The sequence below is a fragment of the Microtus pennsylvanicus genome, chromosome 14 (assembly GCF_037038515.1).
Source record: "Microtus pennsylvanicus isolate mMicPen1 chromosome 14, mMicPen1.hap1, whole genome shotgun sequence".
Lineage (NCBI taxonomy): Eukaryota > Metazoa > Chordata > Mammalia > Rodentia > Cricetidae > Microtus > Microtus pennsylvanicus.
Window position 1 is genome coordinate 3,592,954 of NC_134592.1, and position 20,163 is coordinate 3,613,116.

Here is a 20,163-nt window from a genome sequence, read left to right on the forward strand (position 1 = left end):
ACACACACACACTTCAGTATCCTCTGTTGACCAGGCTCAGGTTCTGTAGGGCTGAGGGAGGGGATTAAGGCTGCAGGGTAGAAATAGCCAGATATGCTGGGCATATCCTCATGGCTTCCACTTACACATCTTGGCTACCTCAGACCCACCTTCTTACATGAATTATAGACAGCATGGTCCTGAGTCAGGGTGCTCAAGGGGTGTGGCACACACAGCTGCGTTCTAGGACCTCACCATCACTCAAAGCAAGCTCTCACATGGAATGAAGTTAAGTTTATTGTAGTATATACACAGCTCAGTTCTACTCTGTGGTGCAGTTTGTAGATATTCCACATAGAACACGGAAGATCACATGCTGACCATGTGGTTATCACACCTCTGCTACTGGTCAGTTCCGGTGGGGACCAGTTCGTGAGCAGCCCATCTCTTCACCAGGGAGCAGCCTTAGGCCTAGCTCTGTCTGCTGTCAGCAATGCTGGGCTGTGGTGACAGTGTCCCTGCTCATCGGAATGCTCCATGTGTGATCAGTAACTGCTTTATGGATGGTGACTGCTTGTGTTCACAGGTCCCGCATGTCTCTTTGGGGTCATGGCAGGGTGACCACACCAGGTTGTTGATAGGATGCCTTCAGATATGAAAAAGCTTTGCTTCTTTAGAACTGCTGTATTGAGCAGTGATAACTCAGGATGAAAAGAGGCAAGGCTCACACCACGGCTTATAGCACCAACCTACTGCCACTGCCAACAGCCTTTTTGGGGTACCTGACCTAGGCCATTTTCTCCCTACGACCTGCTCCTCAGCCCCAGGAGGTAGCAGGTTAGTGGTGTTTTCTAGATTATCTGAGCTATCCACCCAATACAGTTGCAGTCAAGATGGGGCTTGCTAGGAGTTGATGGAAGCAGAACTCCAGGGGCAGTCCTGTGGGACAGACATTCAAGGCAGAAGTCTGGCCACTGGGTCTCAGGTAGTCTCTAGATGCTCACTTCTCTGCTGTCCCAGAGCCCCATGTACCGGCTTTATTTCTAGAGAACTGGAAGTGGGGTCCTTATTTTTGTGGCTTCCAGACCCTGAGACCTCTGGCTCTGGCACAGTTGTTGAGGGCATTGGCATTCATGTTTGCTGGGGTCTATATGCCACAGAAACCACAGGAAAAACACTTTGCAGCTCTTGTTTGTGGTGTGTGTTGTGTATGTGCATGTTGTGTATGTGTGTACTGTGTGTGTTGCGTGTGTGTGTGTGTGTAGCAGGGTTACATGGACTGTGCCAGAACACCAGGTCCAGAACCTACAGCCCTTTCACTGGGCCAAGGCAGCTTTCCAGGGTCTCTGGGCACCGCAGGGACAGGCATCCTCACTCTTCAGCTGCTTCTTCATCATGTCATGTGACTCCCCCCAGGTCTACTTGTCCACAGTTGCAAATAACAGGAAAAATAAGGATTATTATTGGCAAATATTGGATAGGAGAACTTGATGCCATCTTATATTTTGATAAAACAATTCTCTTTTTAAACAATTTTAAGATAATGATTTTCTTCAAAAAGAGAACAGTTTTCTGTTGCCTAGAGAACACCCTGGACTGTATGGAGAGTCACCAGGGCCTTCATCCTGATGGGTGAGCCTGGAATCCAGAGCTTCTCACCCCTTGTGGGAAGCAGCAAATGCTAAGTGACCAGGAAGATGTGAGCTCCTGGCTTGGCCACTGAACCATAAATATGGTCCCTGACTTATCTTTTGGTCACTACCAAGTGGTCCAGGGAGTAGCAAGGGTGTGACTGTCCAGATGCAGAGGCCCATCCCACAGGACAGGACTCAAGGCCATGGGGACCAGGAAGCTTCTAGGACTTCTAGGATGAGAAGGCTGCTCTCAACTGATTTCTGCAGTCTGTCATGGATTGAGGAGAAATTTCACAGACATCCACAGGCATGCACTGGGTGCCACTGGATGGTGATGCTCAGCTGGTTCTGGACCCAGTTCCCCTGACAAGTAGGGAACCAGAAACTTCTTCCTTGTCTTTTTCAGAGGTACCAGGCTCCAGTTTTGATGTTCAGGGCCACTTGGCTTTCTTTGAAAGTAGATCTGCCTATGTGGCCAAGCCATATTATGAACAGGATGGCTTAAAGGCTGGAGTTTGACGATAATAATTAGTGTTTCAGTCGAGTTACACACGAGGGTCAGAGTAAGGACTGGGGCTGACCCAGTAAGGCATCAGACACTGGGCAGCAGAGGAAGTCATCAGACACGTGTCAAACCCAGCAGCATCGTCAGTTCCGTCGGAGGGACACAGCTAAATGACCGAGGTCTCTGTCTGCAGGAAGGACTGGGTGCGGGAGCCACGGTGTATCTGTAGGGCACTTTCTGAGCCATTCCGGGACATGGACCAACTATGCAGCCGGTAGTCCCTGCTTCCAGGTTGGGTCAGGCACAGGCTTCGCCACCTTCTTTTCAATTCACACTGTACCTAGGGAGGAGGGTGTTAATTAAGGGTCAGCTTGGAATGCAGGAACTCATGTATCCTCTAAATAGACAGCATGGATTCACCCACTAGACAGCAAACAACTGGTATGGCTTTAGAACTCTTCTCTGTAGTCACATGGTGGGTGCTCTGGCCCACCCCCATTCCTTAGAAAGGTGTTGAGTAAGTGAGGAGATGCAGGAAGAGCAGCGAATGTAGGAGATGGGCCCAGGTTTGTTGAGTATGAGTGGCAGACTCCAGGAGGATATGCTGATGCAGCACGGGGTTGGAAGGACAGGGGTGCACAGAAAAGGGGATAGCCTTATGGGTACTGGGGATTCTGATGTAGTATGGGGGTATGTCTTGCTTTAGCACAAACCCATGGCTCCTATAGTACCTTCATCAACATCTTTCCCCTTTAAGGACTCCAAGTGAAGAAAGTGTATTGGAAGGGGACATGGATGTTGGCTTCGTAAAAGCCTTCCTTAGTGACTAGAAGAAGCATCTGGTCATCAGGTGAGGGTCACACAGGGAAAGTTAGCAATACCTAAAGTAGGTAGATTCTGGGAACTGAAGGGTGAATGGAAGGGAATGGTTACATAAGGAGAACCAGGCTCTGACTTTTGTCTCATCTCTCAATGAGACCCAGCCCTTCCCACCAACACCATAACTTATTGGACTCAGTTGTGTGTTGAAGAATAAGATGCTAACCATAAAGGGGACATTGGTGGAGGACAGAGGCTAAATTTTTCTGGAAGGGGTGAAATCCTTCCTAAGTGGGGCTTTGGGGACAGCAAGTTTGGCTTTGGTTGTGTGGGGGCAGAGCTGGGCAGAGGTAAGCGATGGGGCTAACTCCTGACCCCAATTGACGAAGGACTTACCTCACTGTTCAGGAAGCAGTATAGCACTGCTACCACCAGGCCCTGCAAAGAGACAGAGTGTCAGAGATGCCCGCAGTTTTCCATGTCCCTCAGCGCTTCCCACACTTACCTGAAAGGAACCAACACAGAGCTCAAACAGGATCTGGTACGTGGAAGAGATGCCAATGGGGAAGGCAGCAAACACCATGTAGTGGACACCGAAGAGTGGGATTAGCAGCAGGGTGGACTTGGCAAGCCTCCTGTAGAAGGAGAAGAGCATGATGCTTTGTGATTCTCACTTCTCCCACTCTGGACCGTGGGAACTGTCAGAGGCTGACGTGATCGGGGAACACTCAGATGCGTAACTCTTCTTGTACCCAGTGAACCCTTCTCTTTGCCCATTTGGGTGGAATTTGCAAATGTCATTATGTAAATTTACTAATGAAGAAAAGGTTCTTATAGGGTGTGTTGTGTGTCTCTCAGCTTTCAGGGGACTTATTGTCCTTTGTCACGGATGGGCCACAGTAGTCTTGAACAGGTAAATTCTGGTAGAGCTGGGCTATTTATTGTTCAGTGACAAAGCTTACTATGAGCAGAACCCTGGATTCCATTCTTAGCATTGGGAGGGGCACTCAAGAGTCATCCCTCCAACACACAGGGGTCCTCCTTTATTGATATAGGACCAGACAAAATGGATCAGATTTTTCCTAGCAGCTGAATTATCTCAGCCCAAGTTTCCCAGACTTCTGCATTGGAACCATGTGGAGGTCTTATCATAACTCAGGCCTCATCAGCATTCTGGAACAGGGAGCAGCAGGGAAACAGCCTAAAAATCTGCTTTCTGCCCAGTTCCTAGTGACTTTGAGAAGCACTGCTCTGTGCCTATGACACGTGAGGCTTGCTGTTCTCATTGTGTCCCACCAGCCCCATACTAGGGACCAGGTGTCTAGCTTAACATCCCCAGGTGCCTCCAAGTGCTCAGGAGGGAGTGTGCGGCTATGTGGGAGACCTCTCCTGTTTGCCGAGGCTCACCAAGCACACAGTCCATCTCCTCCTGATTCAGCTAGGGGACACAGGAGACTCCTCCTGCTCCCTGTCCCTCTTGCTCCTCTCACTACTTCCAAACACAGGGGGAAAAGAAATTTTCTCTAACTTATATAAAGGTATCTTCTTCAAGTTCACACGGAACAGGGTATTCAGATTAATCTTAGACCAACTTGACACAAGCTAGGGTTATCTGAGAGAATGAAGCCTCAATTGAGAAAATGCCTCCATAAGATCCAGCTGTACAGGATTTTCTTAGTTAGTGATCGACGGAGGAGGGCCCAGCTCATTGTGGATGGGACCACTCCCAGGTTCCAAGTCCTGGGTTCTAGAAGAAAGCAGTCTGGACAATCCCTGAGAACAAGCCAGGAAGCAGCACCTCTCCATGGCTTCTGCATTAGCTCCTGCCTCCAGAATCCTGCCCTGTTCGAGTTCATGTCCTGACTTCTTTCAGTGATGAAATGAAGTGTAATTTGGAAGTGTAAATAGAAGAAGCTCCTACCCAACTTGCTTTTTGGTCATGCTCTTTCATCTTAGCAATAGTAACCCTAACTAAGACACAGGGTGTGCAAGCTCTAGAAGTGTGTTCCCTATTTTATAACCTGTAGAAGTCTGGTCCTTTCTGTGAGGGTCACGGATGCAAGTGGTAGGTGTCTCTACCACAGACATTACTTCCTTGCAAATGTGCACGCTCAAGGATCCGTGCCCAAGTCCTTCCGCATCAGCGTGGAGGCTCACTAGGCTCCTGAGCACTATTCCTTTAGCTGAGGTTATCAGGAAGCTGCTAGGTCCTGACATTTGCATGGCCTATCTACTCCTCTGTCCCTAGGGAAGTGCTGTGAGAGAGAAAGGCCTTTAGTCCTTCTTTGCTACAACCCAAGGGGTGAAGCACAACCCTCTGCAGCCCTTCTCATCACCCTGGAAAGCACAGACTTCATTACCCCATATAATTCTGTTTCCAAAATAAAAGCATCCATCTCAAGACCTTCTTAACAAACACTCCCCAGAAACCCAGAGAAAAGGTCAGCACAGACACTAAACAAGATTTGCTGAAAGACCAAATTCAATTGAAGGACGGCTAAGAATGCCCACCCTACTTTTCAAGGCTGCAGGGGGATGCATGAGAACCAGCATGAGGCACCATGTGGACAGCCTGCACCTTGTTATGTGTAGACCATTTCTTCCACAAATAGAAACTCATTCCTTGTATTTTGTGCACAGCATGGCACAACTGAATCTGAAATGCCCACCTAATCCTTTCTTGATTCTTCTGTGCTAGGCACTGAATGTCTTTCAAGGATTAATTTAATTGTCTCTCAAACCTAACAACAGGCCCCATTCCATTTTCAGGGGAGGAGAGAGAACATAGGGAAGGTCCACACTGTGGCTCAGCACCCACATGGATGCTGCTTTTTCAAATTTTTATTTATTTTTTGGGTGGGAAGAAACCTGGATGCAGGCGGTAAGTTCCAACTGCCCGGGAGCGGGTGACTTGGCCAGGGATATGTAACTCTTAGCCAGTTCAGCTGCATCTGAGCCTGGACTCCCGAGCTGCACCAGATACACCAGCACTGAGCTCATTATGTTCCTCGTCACATTTGAGTTGGGGTCTGTCTTTTCTTTGTGAATGACAGGTAACTTATGGATTCCTTGGATAATCATAAATAAGCTGAAGACATTCCTGACCTCTGCCCTGTGTCCTTCACATAAGACATAACTTTTAATATAATTGCTAAGGCAGGGCCAGGCACAAGGTGCCAGCAATGGCTGTGTGACTCAGCCCCAGGGTCTGGGAGGGAAGGCAGATTATATGAAGAATAATGTGTGGTCAAAGGGAATGACAAGCTGTGATATTGGAGGACACACATGTAAGGAACACCTCATTACAAAGCTCTAGCATGCTGTCAAACACAGGAGAAGATTCCCATTTTCATTTTTAGCACCGTCATCACATCAGCATGGCATCTTGGTTCCTCTGAGTGCTGGGATGGCAGACGTTGGTGTCGGTGCGAGCTGTGCCTTAGACCTTCTGTAGTCGAGCACTGGCTTCTGTTCACTACATGCTTTGATGTATATTTTTCACGCTGTACCAGTGGATACTCACTTGTACTGTGATTGATCATTGCCACCGACATCTGGGGAGGTTAGCTTCTGAAGTAAGATCCTTATAATACTGATGAAGAGGGCAAAATTGACCTGCACAGAGACCACAAAGGACGACTTGATCTGTGGGTGACTTCAATCTTATCCCTTACCACCCACATCCCCATACAGGATTTGGTGACTATCGACCCCAGGCACTATGCCTGCGCACTGCACCAAAGAAGACCTCATGTAGGCATTGAGGGCACTACTGCATAAAACTGTGGTTATCTGAGATGCACGACAGACTGTTATAACCTCCTGCAGGCCTAGATTCTGCTCGTCTCTCCTCAGAGCCCACCCTTCCCTGGGCATTGCTCTGGAAGTGATGGGACCCAGTGAAGTATGGCAGTTGCACTCTCTGCATAGTGTGGGTACGTAGCAGAAGAGCAGGGCAGAGCTTCTCCGTGGGAAGCTACTTACTACAATAGAAATTAGGATGGGCATCCGAATGACCCACCAGGGGATGCTCTGGTCGTTTGTGTCCCAACAGCTGTTAGAGAGAAAGAAACTGGTGTCACAGTGAATCGACCTACAAACCAGGGAGAGCTGGCCAGCTGAGGACTGACCTCTCACATGGGGCTTGCAGAGCCAACCTTCCCCCTTTCATTTCAGTCACCTCCAACTAGATTTAACTGTTGTGCATGTAAAGTGAAGCAGCTTTCCCCAGTGAGCCAACCTGACAGCCTGCTAATGGGGAGGTGGGCCGACATGTAGCTCCAGGGTTGCCATGTCTCAGAGCTGTGATTTTTAACCCAAGGCACGGCCACTCACTTCACCTGATGTCATGAGGCTTTTCTCTGTTCTGAAAATGTATTTCTCCCCAGTTGTTTGTATCTGTGTTTAAAGGAAAAATTAAAAAAATATATGCCTTGAAAAAATATGGCTGAAGCAGGTCTGATTTCCACTAAGGTTTATCTACAGCAGAAGCATGACTATGTCAGGCTTCCTGCTTTGGTATCTACAGCCCACAGTGGATGTTAGCTGTTCCAGCAAGGGCAGAGTTCCACAGCCATGGGCCCCAGACTGGCAATGTGTTCTGGGCAGCTGAACTGGCTCATCCTACAGGAACCCACAAAACATGGAGCCCGCAGCTCACACTGCCTGAGTTGTCATTCCTGCTTGCTCAAGGGTGACTGGGCCAGCTAACACAACTGCGGAAGCATCTCTGAGGTGGGGGGAAAGTCACGACCATCTACTCATAGAGTGTGGTATGTATGTCCTTCAGTGGACAATTGATACCTTGGGGTCTTTTGTGGGATACATTTAGGCTAGGAATGCATGTGTCACTGGACTCAGAAGTTCTCAAAGGAGGAGCCTCTCACAGAGGCCATGCAGGCAGCTACGCAGCCTGATCTCAATGTTTTTCATTGTTGTTGTTTTTCCAGAAAACCTTCTTATACCTGCTTGACACAATATCACTCATTCTGCCTGGTTTATCCCAATTTCAGCTGAACTACAGGCCTGGCTTGATCCTCACCTTGATCCTGGCTTGATCATGTGGATCATCTTCCAAATACCGAAACGTGTAGTGAGTGTTGCCCGTGACCACCCACATGCCTGTTTTCTATTCACAGAGCTCTAACTGCTGCCTAGAAATGCCTTGACCGGCTCAAAGTGTTTCCTATGTCTAATTGTATGTGTTTATTTAGTTTCCAGATAGTCAACCGGCACTGGGAGGCCTTGTTTCACAGCACACAGCACTCACCCTGTGTCTTCTAACGAGAGGCGGGTTGCTGTCCATGCGCCTATGCACACACTGGGGATGCCTGTGGAGAGACCCCATCAGCTCAGCTCAGTCTTGTTAATGAGGAGCAGCACCCCCACAAATCAGGTACTCTGCTTAAGAGTCAGAACTCCAAAAAAGAATCTGCAACCCAAGGGCCATATGGAAGCGCTTACTTAATGCCTTTGTCAATATGCAAAGGTTTATTCTTACACCTTATTAGGCAGCAAAGATAACTATGCCTGAAAGTTGAGGATCTGAACAGGTCTGAAACCTGTCTACTGAAGACAGAGGGCATGTAAGAGGGAGACATGCTCACAGGTCCCATGACGCCCCCAAGCCACACAGGCTTCCATCTCTTCCCTGCTCTGGGAAGAGCTGGGCTCCCGCCAGCAGGTAAATGTGTTATCAGCCCGCTCCTGTCTGATCTCATTGTCGATGTGAGCTGACTGGGAAAAGAGATAGGAACAGGAGCTCAGTTTCAGTTAAAAAGGGGGGTATGCATGGAGGTAGAATGCTAAAGCAATTCAGTGGACCCCCTCAGTGTCTCCAAGGCAACCACTTAGTATACCCCCTGGAAGTCTGAGCAGAAGCCTGCAGACGTTAACCAAATGAGATGGGAATCAGGATGGGGAGTATGAAACCCTTACCCCATCCAATCAGAAGGTAGGCCAGGAAGCACCTGCTGGGAGGAAGGATGGCCACCAGGAGGGTGTGCAGGTAGAGCCCCTCCACCAGAAGCCAGTAGAAGTTAGCCATGATACAGTACTGGAAGAACACCAGGCTGAGTTTGCAGCCGACCTGGAACCAGAGACAGCGAGAGAATGTGCCAGTCGGTAAAAATAGTTATGGTAGGCAGGGCTACTCTCTGTTTGGATAAGTTGTAAAGCAAAGCCACAGGGCTGACTTGAAGGGATGTTGTTAATTTCTTGTCCTGGCAGAGGCAAAAAATGTGTTATACTGAGGCAGAGGCCGTTATATATACAATGCCAGGGACCATCTGCTGGGAGCCTCTAACTCTCTGAGGAAGTAGAGGCAGTGAGTTCCTGCGAGCCAGTCGCTGGCCACCTTCCTAGATACCAGGCTCAGACATACCTCCTCCTACTTGGTCCTCCTTCCTGCTGTGTTGTTACTGCTGGTCCCTCGGACATGCCTTTACCTCAGTTCTTCCTTCACTGCCCATTTAAGAGGCTAACCATCTCTAGGACATGCAGTGGAGGAGAGCACTTGCTGGATGAAGTGATGAGTGGAATGTTTGTCTTAGGGTTTCTATTGCTGTGATAAAACACCGTGACCAAAAGCGGTTCAGGTCACCAAAAGGAGGAAAGGGGTTTATTTTGTCTTACAACTCTCAAGTCATATTTCATCCCTGAGAGAAGTCAGGGCCGGAGCTCAAGTCAGGAACCTGGAGGCAGGAGTTCAGGCAGAAGCCAGGAAGAGTGCTGCTTACTGGCTTGCTCCTCATGGAGCTGGACCAGTACACATCAATCATCAATCAAGAAAATGACCACAGGCCAGGTATTCCACTTGCCAAGCGACTCTAGCTTGTGCCAAGTTGACATAAAGCTAGCGAGAAGAATGCTATGCACACTTGAGGTGTGGACGGGGAAGGGCCAGGACACCTGGAGGCTGTCAGTGGCTGGATGCTGGGGAAAGGGTCGCCTCTGGCCAGTGAATCTGCAGCTTCTTGGCCCAACCTCCACATCTGAACAAAGTATCAACACTGGAAAAGGTTGACAGACTGTGGTCGTTTTCTTAATAGATAACAGAAGTTTGGGGAGAGAAACTGTGGGCCATAGCTAGGTTCCTAGACTTAAAAAAATTGACAACCTTTAATTTAATATGTCATCTCTTACTCTGGTGAAGACCATTTTAAAACTCCTAGGCAAAATAGTTCATTTTCTATATTTCTCTTGTTTTACTCTATTTCCAACTCTAATTAATTCTTTTACAATCTTTTCACATATATGTGTGTGTGATGTAGCCATACCCACCCACACACAGATGCTAATTTGTGCTCACCCATATGAGTGAGCACAATATATCACATATATGAGTACATTTCACATGCATTTGAATACATACCCATTCTATACATAAAATACATCCAGCCTGCATATACCTATCCATAATACAAGCCTCTCAAACACATGCATTTCTACTTGTGCTTATCTGTAGATATACATCTTTCTAGATACATAGATGAGAATGGAGTCGAAAGTGATATTCTTTTTCTTATAGAAGCAGCAATTTTCTACTTGCTTATGAAATTGAAATCCCTGTTTATAAGAAGGGAGTGCAAATGCTGAAATATACTGATTATGTATTTACACCATACACAGGGTGGATACACTTACAGGAAATATGGAAGCCTTACCAGATGGCCATGTCTCCATGGCCATGAGGGGCTTGACCTCAACACGCTGAACCTTACCCATGCCCCAGCCTGTCCTACAATAGTCTTCTGTTTGCTGCCCCCTTTTTCTCCAAATGGAAGTAAGGTACAGAAAAACTTCCATTTCTAGGAGTAACCAGAGACTTCTTACTGTTCATCTTCACCATCAGTGAGATTCCAGCAGGTTCTGCTCCTATTGTGGGATCCTGAGCATAAATGTCACAACCACCCAGCCATGAAAATGAAAAACAAAGATCCACAGTTTTATATCTTGTTATGATTCATTGGGATAGTGGGTGAAACAAATTGAAAATCATCGAGAATCTGGTAGGTGATGACATTTTAAATGTATCTTGCTTTTTGACATTTGATAAAGCCTACCCTACCTTAAAACACAAAATAAGTAAATTACAAGTGTATTAAAGACATAAATGAACAAAATTGAAAATAAATATTTCTAAATCAGAATAGGAAGCCTGAAACCCAAACATAAACATAATGCTAAAAGGCTAGAAGACAATTTTGAACTTATAGCTTACAAAAATACTGAAAACTTCTAGGAAGCAAAATATCACTAAAATGCAATTGACAAATGGTGGCTCTGAAAATGCATTTGCAACAGAAACATAAAAGGCCCATTTCAGTAAACAACGATAATAGGCAAACTTGTCAAGGAAAGATAACACCATTGTTGGTGGTAGGGGCTGTCTGAGAGAATCCCAGGAAGGCTGCTCTTGGCAGTGTCTTTGAAAGAAATACTGGGCACCAAGAAGAGAACATCATGCCATAGCTCTCCTGGTGCATTTTCAAAACCAATCAATTAATTTGCTTACAATTTGAAATGAATCTGCCTTTGTAATTTGTGAGTTGGTGGTCTGAAAGAAATGGCTCCCAAAGGGAGTGTGTGGTTTGGTTGGAGGAGGTATGACCTTTTTGGATATATCACTGCGGGGGTGGGCTTTGAGGTCTCCTATGCTCAAGCTATTCCCAGTGTCATAGTTCATTTTCTGTTCTCTTCTGATTAAGATGTTGATGGGGGAAGTCCTTTTATTGATTAATGAACAAAGAAGCTACTTTGGCCTGTGATAGGGCAGAGTAGAGGTAGGTGGGAAAACTAAACTGAATGCTGGGAGAAAGAAGGTGGAGTCAGTGAGAAGCCATGGAGCTGCTGCAGGAGACATATGCAGGAGATAGATGCCAGATAGAACCTTACTGGTAGACCACAACCGTGTGGCAATACACGGATGAATAGAAATGGGTTAATTTAAGATATAAGAGCTAGCTAGTATATACTTAAGCTATTGGCCAAGCAGTATTGCAAATAATATAGTGTCTGTGTGGTTATTTCAGGTCTAGGTGACCAGGAACAAATGAGCAGCTTCTACCTACAAGCTGTAGCCAGGCCCATGTCTGCCTGCATGCCACCACACTCCCAGCCACCATGCTTCCTACCATGATGATAATGGACTGTAAGCTGCCACCTCAATTAAATATTTTCTTTATATGAGTTGCTGTGGTCATGGTGTCTCTTCACAGCAATAGGTACCTTACTAAGACAGTAAGGTACTAGCCCCCAGAATGATGGTATGAGGTGTTTTGCTTGGTAATGAGGATGTGATTTAGAAGACAGTTCCCTATCTATGACCCTTATGAGATGCCAATGGGTAGTGCTTTGGTTCTGGATTTTGGCTTCCAGAACAGTAAGCAAGTGTCTGGGTTATCATGACTGCCCAGGCTGCTGAGATTCTCTGAGCTGCCTGCTCCACTTCACCTGTGAGTTGTACCTCATAGAAAGAAGAACACATTGGTGTGTGGAAGAGTGTGCCTGGAGAGACAACAGACACATGCAAAACCAAGACCGTGTCTGTGCTGGGGAGCCAGTCAGATGAATTATGCTGTACCACATGATAGCTATAACATGATCTAGATGGCAGAGAACAGGACACAGCTGACTTGAGGGCATCTATATAAGAGAAGGCACAGAAGTGTGCTTGTGACCATTCCATGTTCTTATTAAACCATGTTCTTACCTCCTTCCCTTTGCTCATTGCTAACAAATGTGATCTGTGAGGACCACAGGCCTGAGTGACATGGGTCTTCTTCTGACTTCACCTTCCACAACACTAGCCACTGAACCACATAACACTGGAGCGCATGGGGGTCTGCTGCTGCCCTGCGAGGTCAGTGCAAGGATAGCAGGGAAGAATTAAAAGTGCCAGGCAAATCAATAGCGGGCTCTTGAGAGATCAAAGCTCTGTCTGGAAGCCTCTGTTTGTGTACATAGACATGTGCATATTCATGTGTCTGGGGTGCATGTGTATAAGTGCACAAAATATACTTGTGATGCATGTACACACGTGTTTGGACAACATCTTGTACATGTCTGTATCTTCACACATTTTTGTAAATATGTTCAGGCACAGGTTTTGTATTTGCTCGACATGTATGTGGGTAATATCACTCACTGTTTTCTTCTCATTTCCAACCTTCTGGGTCTTCTGACGCCAGCTATGTGGGGTGAGGATCCCGAGCCAGGATTCCAGCCTGGGTCACTGCTCTGCTCTCTCCTCATTGCCACAGAACCTGTCTGTCCAGGTAGCTGTCTGGGTCTTGCTGTAGTGTTTACAGCTGTGGCTTATCCACTCCCCTCATCCAGGCAGGCAGGACTCGGGCTGAGCTTAGGCTTCTTAGGATCTGCAAACCCCAAAAGAAACCTGCTCTGCTCTCATGATAAACTGTTTAGCTGCATGCAAACTGCCCAGAAGTGGAGGAGCCCTGTGCAGCCTTCAACCACACGGAAGAGCTAGCTGTTCTGCCAGCCTCCCCTGGCCAGGAAGAGGTCTCTTCATGCATGGACTCGTTCTGCTGCCTGGAAAAAGCAATTTGTCACATCGTGGGGAGCATTCCTGGTGGGTTGCTTTGGAGAATAATGTTGATTTAGCGAAATACAGCCAGGAATAAAATGGAAAAAAAAATGAAACTGGAAAGAAAATTGTTTCCTATTGCTCATTCTGCAATCTGACTCTATTTTGCTAATATGTTCAGTACTTTATCATTCTTTAGACAGCCCTGTCTTTCCCTCCATTCTTCCCTCCATGCTGTGCTTTGCCCTCCTTCTTTGTCCCTCCTGTCTGTCTCCTCTTGGTAGGATTCCCAGGGCCATGGGGTACTGGGCACAGCTGGATACTCTACTCCCCGGAGAATAGCTCAGGAAACAGACTGGAGGAAGCTGTCCCCATCTTCAACTTTCATTCAGCCCTTGGCACTGGCCTGAGGATGCTAGTGTCAGGGCTTGGGTGAGTAGCAGGCATTCAGGCTGACTCCTCAGTACTTTGGGGAAACTGCAAGATTTCCTCAACCCGGGCTCATCTTTTGTGATGCAGGTAAATCCTGGTTCATCAAGCACTTACAAACAGGACAGGGAAACAGGCTAGCGCTAGAAGAAACTCAACACTGCCACGGGAGGTGGAGAGGGCAGAGCAGGGTGGTACCACTGCTTTACCCTTTCCCACTTCAGAGCGCCTGCCACCTTTTCTCTGCCCCTCCACAAGGAGAGTTCAGGCTTTTGGGGTCTCAGCATCAAGGCAGAGTTGAGCATAGGTGCTTCAGAAGAGTAGGTATTGGGTTATCTCTGGGGATCAATTTCTTTTTTAAAAAAGTTTTATTCAATTGACACTTTTCACTTATTTTACATACTGTTCACAGTTTCCCCTCCCTCCTCTTCTCCTGTTCCCTCCCCACACCTCCCATCTACCTCCTTTCCCATCCACTTCCCCTTAATCTCCATTCAGAAAGGGGCTAAGGAATGAAAGCTGCCCAGAGCAGCTCTGAGCATTGCAGTGAGGGGATTCACAACATCTTGGTGTTTACCACTGGAACACAGGTAGCAAGACCCTCACCTCAGGACAAAAGTTTCAGAGACAGCAAGGTATGCCTGGGGGCAGACTTTGCCATGTGGTGCATCCTGTTTTTGGTTTGCTATTATAACATATTCTTTTTTACAGCCCACTCTGTATCATGAGCCTAAAGAACACACTTCAGGAAGATGGTAATGGCTATACAACTACAAGGTACTTTGCTGTGTCAAAAGTAAACTAATTAACATCTGTTCAGGATCAAAGGGTGTTATCTGATGTGTCTACTCGCAGGCAGCAGTGGGAAGCAGTTGAGTGTCCTGTCTCTTTAAGTTACTGAGGCCACGAATTAGGAATAACACACCAGATTTTCAAACGTGGAGCCTTACATGCCTGGGAATACTTGATTGCAGGAAGCTCTCAAATACCTGTCCAGTTGAATAGGTAGCAAATTACCATGACTAACCCCACAAGCAGAGCCAAGACAGAATGGCCTGGCATGGGAGAGAGCCCCCGCCATACTGCAGACGCCATCATCAGCATGGTCCGTTCTTGTATGAAAGATGTAGATTACGTACATTTCCCCTGGCACTGTCCAGCGTTTCTACCACATGGGTTGATTTCTCCAGAAAAAGAGTAATATTTTTGATCCCTTAGCATCTGGGTAATTTGGACAAGTGTACCTCATCTACAAAAGGACTTGTCATCTGTTCCTGCACTCATCTCAGTAATGGTCACCAGGGCCTGCTGCCCTTCAGTTCCCCAGCCCCCACAGTGGCTAGATACCACCCAGAATTCTTGTGGGCCTTCCCGGTCTTGGTTGCAGACACAGGACTGAAGCCATTCCTTTCTGCCTTGCTCAGGCTGGAAAAGGGCTAGGCCACTGCTGTCCCTTAGAGAGGAAAGTGCTTGTCAGGCACTAGGGTCTGCCCTGTGCACATGGCTTGTCAGGCACTAGGGTCTGCTCTGTGCACATGGCTTGTCAGGCACTAGGGTGCGCCCTGTGCACATGGCTCTTGCCCTTAGAAAAGTCTTACCCAGGAGGCTGCCTGGTCGTGGCAGCGCAGTGTACCTGAGCTGGAATAGAGCACACTGTCCTTGACCAGCACTGAGATGGCTCTCAGCATGAAGGAGAGGAACAGATTCAGGTGGATGTAGTTCCTGGTGCAGTGCAGCTTCCTGCAGAGGGAGAAGACAGACACTCATGTTTAATTGTCGTCTAGCGTCTGTTCGTGAAGTTTCATACAATTTGTTTAACTGCAATGATCACAGTATACTTTTTGTTTCCAGTTTTGCATCATGGTAAGTTATTTTTGCTCATGAACTCTCCTTTTCGTTCAGATTACTTCCTTAGGTTGGAGTTCAAAAGTTTCACAGGAGCTGCCTTGAGCCTGCAGCCAAGTGTACTCGGTCCCCCTATGGTTCGGGATCACAGGCTGGATAGCTAAGTGTGGCTGTCTCATTATCGCTCCTCTTCTGGTGTACCTTGTGGTCTTTCTGTCTGATGTTCCTACTTTGAGGCAGAGCTGCAGCCATGACCCTAACTATTCCTCAGATGATACTTGGCTTTCAAGGCTTCAACTCTGATGTGTTAAGTAGGAAACCGCCTTCTGTAAAAATTGACTTTCTCCTCTTTATATTGACACAAAGGATGGTTTGCCCCGCGCACAGGGTTCCATCTTGGGTTAGGATCTGCAATTCGTCTCCTGGTTACACAACAACTCATCCCATTCTTGACTGTCCTTTGACAGAAGCTTGCTGTTGGCTGAGGGCACAGGCGGATGCTTTCTCATTGACCCCTATTTCTGGTCACACAGGCGTTGACCTTCCATTTATCTCTCTCATGTCCCTGGCATGCTCAGACCGATCAGCCAGAACTACCAGAACAAATGAGACTGAAATATGGCCAATGGAGGCTGATTCCAAGTTTTGTGTAATTTAATTAATCTAGAGTTAAAAACAAAAGTATCATAGCCTGCCTTTTCTTTGCACACTGTGTCCTGGTCATGGCAGAGCTGGCCTTCACTTTAACAGATACGTCATATATGTATCTACTGGTGTGTGTGTACCATGGCGTGTTAGCTGTATGGGCCCTCTAGTATTACACACAAGAGAGACACTGCTGTAGCAGAGGTTAATACATTAATTCTGTTGGAGGTTTTTCTTTTCTATGTACAAATGGAACAAAACTGGACAAGGCTATGTCACAAATTTCATGAGCAGCAGATGCTGTTTTCTGTGTGGTAGAGGAAGATGAAGAAACTTTCGTTGGATTAAAATGTTGAATTAAAAGGGTACATAGACTTTTAAAAAATTTGTTGAATTTAACAAGAACTTTCCAAAAGTTAGTCACCTGAAATCAGAATTAAAATTCCAACAAAGGAGGCCAGTGAAAACAGTGAACTGGGGGCTTCTGTCCAACCCTTCCAGGAAACCCTGAAAATCTGGCAAAACTACTCAAATTAGTCCTGTTGTAACTATGGAAAATACTCAAGAGTTGACAGCTATGTGATCTCCCACCCCAGGTAAGCACACTGGAGGCCAGCCTTGCCTTGTCCTACGGCACATGCTCAGTTTGGTGCTTTCCTGGAGACGGTAGCTGGTGGTCTCTGTGTGGTCTCATTAATCACTACAAATACAAGATACTGGTTTTTCTTTCTTTCTTTCTCTTTTTACTTCTAAGTTCATTGAACAACTGGTGCAACCTTCCAGAACCCATTCAGACAGAGAAGCAGCTATCATGAAAGCCAAATAGTTCTGGCAGCTGCCTAAGGCCAACATTGACAGTTGAGGCAAATGACAGACATTCTGGAGCCTAAGAAGAGAGGCCAGGGAGTGAGGTCCTTTGGAAAACTAGGATTTTGAAAACCTGTCATATATACAGAGGACTTTATAATCCAGCATGCATGCTCCAGACAGGTCATATGTTCCCAAAAAGCTTTCACCTCAGGGGATCTTTAGATTTAGCATAAGCAAAAAGTGAAATTAAGGCAGCATTGTAAACAGCCTGGTCAAGTATTAAAGAAGTGTTTCCAACACAGCCAGACTCCCCAGATGGAAAATACATCTTCTTTTCTTCCTATTTTCTCCCTTCTACTGTGGATGTCTGATAATACCTCTATCAATAAGTAATTGACTGATAGATAATGGTGCTTAGGCTTCAGAGACCAAAAGGACCAGCACAAACTCTACAAAATAGAAAAGTTTAGAAAAATCACTAAATAAATAATTACAAGCTGAGCCCGGCGGCATAGAGCTATAGTACCAGCTACTCAGAGGCATGAGACATGAAAGTTGCAAATTAAAGACTTGCCTGACCAAGAAGGACTTTAAGGACAATCTAAGCACTGCATGGAGACTCTGTCTCAAAATAAAAAGTAAATGCAAGGGTTGAGTTATACCTCTGTGGTATACTGCTTGTTTGACATTTGAAAGGCTTTGAGTTCAATCTCAAGTACCACAAAAACTGATAAAATAAAATAAATAATATAGAAACACCTTCAACTCCTAACAAAGAACAACAAAAATAAAATACAAAATTTGATTTCCAGAGTTATCACATCATTTTATTATAAATGTCCAATTTCAACAGAAGGATTATAAAGTATTAAAAGAAGCAAGAAAGCTGGATTGCTACTAGGAAAAATGATATAAATAAAACCTTTCCTTTAAAAAAAATCACACGAAATAGCCCCACTAGACAGAAGCTTAAAGCCAAATGCTTGAATATTTTCAGAGAACAGAATGAAATAAAGAGAACAATCCTTCAACAAATACAGAATTTCCATAAAGAGATGAAATTTAAAGAAGTAACTAAATAAAAATTTTGGATTTGATACGCACAACTGGCATTAGAAAGTCCCTAGAGATGGCCCAGGGAACTCTAGGCAGGCAAGGGAGGGAAAGTCAGTAAATTTAAAGATCAAAGAAAATCACCCAGCCCTAGAAGCTGTTGTGTAGCAATTTGCTCAAAAAGTAATAATTTCATCTTGGAGGAACCTCTTTAAAACTATGCAAGTAAACAAAACTTGCCAGGCTCAAAAACAAACACCTCACAAGTCTTAGAAAGTTCCTGAAACTTATAACATTCACAAGGACAGCCCTCAAACTGTAACAACTTCTGTGTACAGGAGACACTCTAATCTGTTTAGTAGTTGGCAAGTTAAGAACAGGAACTCCAGGGATGCAGCTTTTATGAACTATCATGTGGGCTTGAGTGGGCTTTCCACTGATGCTTCTGAGTCGCCTGTGTTTCTGGAGCAACCTGTTGTCCATACTGCTGTAACCAGCCCCAGTAAGCTCACTGGTCCACTGATTTAGACTTGGGTGAAATCGGTACTTTGGTCAGTCCTTATATGTGATAACTAGAATTTGTTCATGTCTTCACAGAAAAAGTTATCAAAAGCAGAATAGATGAAGAAAAACAAAGAAAGCCCCAAAGACATATAAAAATTCTTAAAATGTAATAAGAAACCAAACAATTGAATTAGAGACTAGGCACACATGGGACTAGAGAAGATACAGTTAAAAAGTACATGAGGAGGGCTGGGGAGATGGTTCAGAGGTTAAGAGCACTGACTGCTCTTCCAGAGGTTTTGAGTTCAAGTCCAGCAAGATCTGGTGCCCTTTTCTGGCCTGCAGGGATACATGTAGATAGAGCAGTGTATACATAATAAATAAATAAATATTTAAAAAATAAGCACATGAAGAATCTGGAAGGACTTTGTTGGTGAAGTATTTGTTGCACTTGGTGTTAGGACCCAAGTTAGATTTCTAGACCCATGTGAAACAACCAGGAGCAACATGGGGAGGTGGAAACTAAAGAATCCTCGGGACTCGGTAAACTCCAGATCAGCAAGAGATTATCTCAGAAACAGAGTGGAGAATGATTGAGGAAAACACCAGTCATTGACTTCTGGCCTCCACATGCACACACATGCATGAGTTCTTACACACTGTGTACACGCATATATTAGTGCACACACCATGCACACAAAGGGCATAAGGCCACCAAGCACCGCTTCACACCCAGTCCACAGTCATGCATTTTCTGCACCTCGAACAATGTATCTGTATTATTAATCAAGCTTCTCTGGCAAAGGCTGAGAGCCACACTGAGCTGTGTGTATGAAGATGGGTATTCAGAAGGGAATATTCTGATTCGTGTCCGTTTAACACAATAATAGGTAGTAGTTTCACCCCTAGGGCAGGGAAGCTCTGCACCCACAAGTTCTTGGCCAGGTTTACAACACAAGGCATGAGTTGCATCTTGTGTAACAGATCTTAAATCCTGTCAGAAGGCAATCGGTTATCCCTTGGCCTAGTTTGATTTACGTTGCTGTGATAAATACCATGACCAAAAGCCAAGTGGTGAAGCATGATTAATTAAAAACCCAGAGACAGAAGTGGGATTCAACCTGAAGGTCAGAAAAGCAAAACAGGCAACTACTGACTCTTACCTCTACCTCAGTCCTAACTGGCGATCCTGCCTCCAGGAATCTCAGAATGAGACTGTGTCTGAGAGCTGTCTCCTCCCATTTTATATTCCTCTCTAGGGCTGGGATTAAGGGTGTGCACCACTACCACCTGGTTGCTATGGCCAACTAGTGTGGCTGCTGGGATTAAAGGTGTGTGCCATTGCTGCCTGGCCTGTAAGCCTGATCAGTGCAGCTGTTTTACTCTCTGAACTT

General features: G+C 45.9%; 1 protein-coding gene across 1 annotated transcript in view; it reads right to left on the minus strand.

Annotated features, from left to right (window-relative positions):
- Positions 1-255: 255 nt before the first annotated feature.
- The window catches only part of Vipr2 (vasoactive intestinal peptide receptor 2), an 81,367-nt gene continuing 61,459 nt past the window's right edge, over positions 256-20,163 (minus strand). The window contains exons 6-13 of the mRNA XM_075948077.1: positions 15,511-15,652; positions 8,875-9,025; positions 8,207-8,267; positions 6,922-6,991; positions 6,461-6,552; positions 3,443-3,572; positions 3,334-3,375; positions 256-2,458 (exon numbers count right to left, since the gene is read on the minus strand). Of these exons, the coding sequence (XP_075804192.1) occupies positions 2,285-2,458; positions 3,334-3,375; positions 3,443-3,572; positions 6,461-6,552; positions 6,922-6,991; positions 8,207-8,267; positions 8,875-9,025; positions 15,511-15,652 (862 nt within the window). The 3' untranslated portion in view covers positions 256-2,284. The remainder of the gene's footprint in view (positions 2,459-3,333; positions 3,376-3,442; positions 3,573-6,460; positions 6,553-6,921; positions 6,992-8,206; positions 8,268-8,874; positions 9,026-15,510; positions 15,653-20,163) is intronic.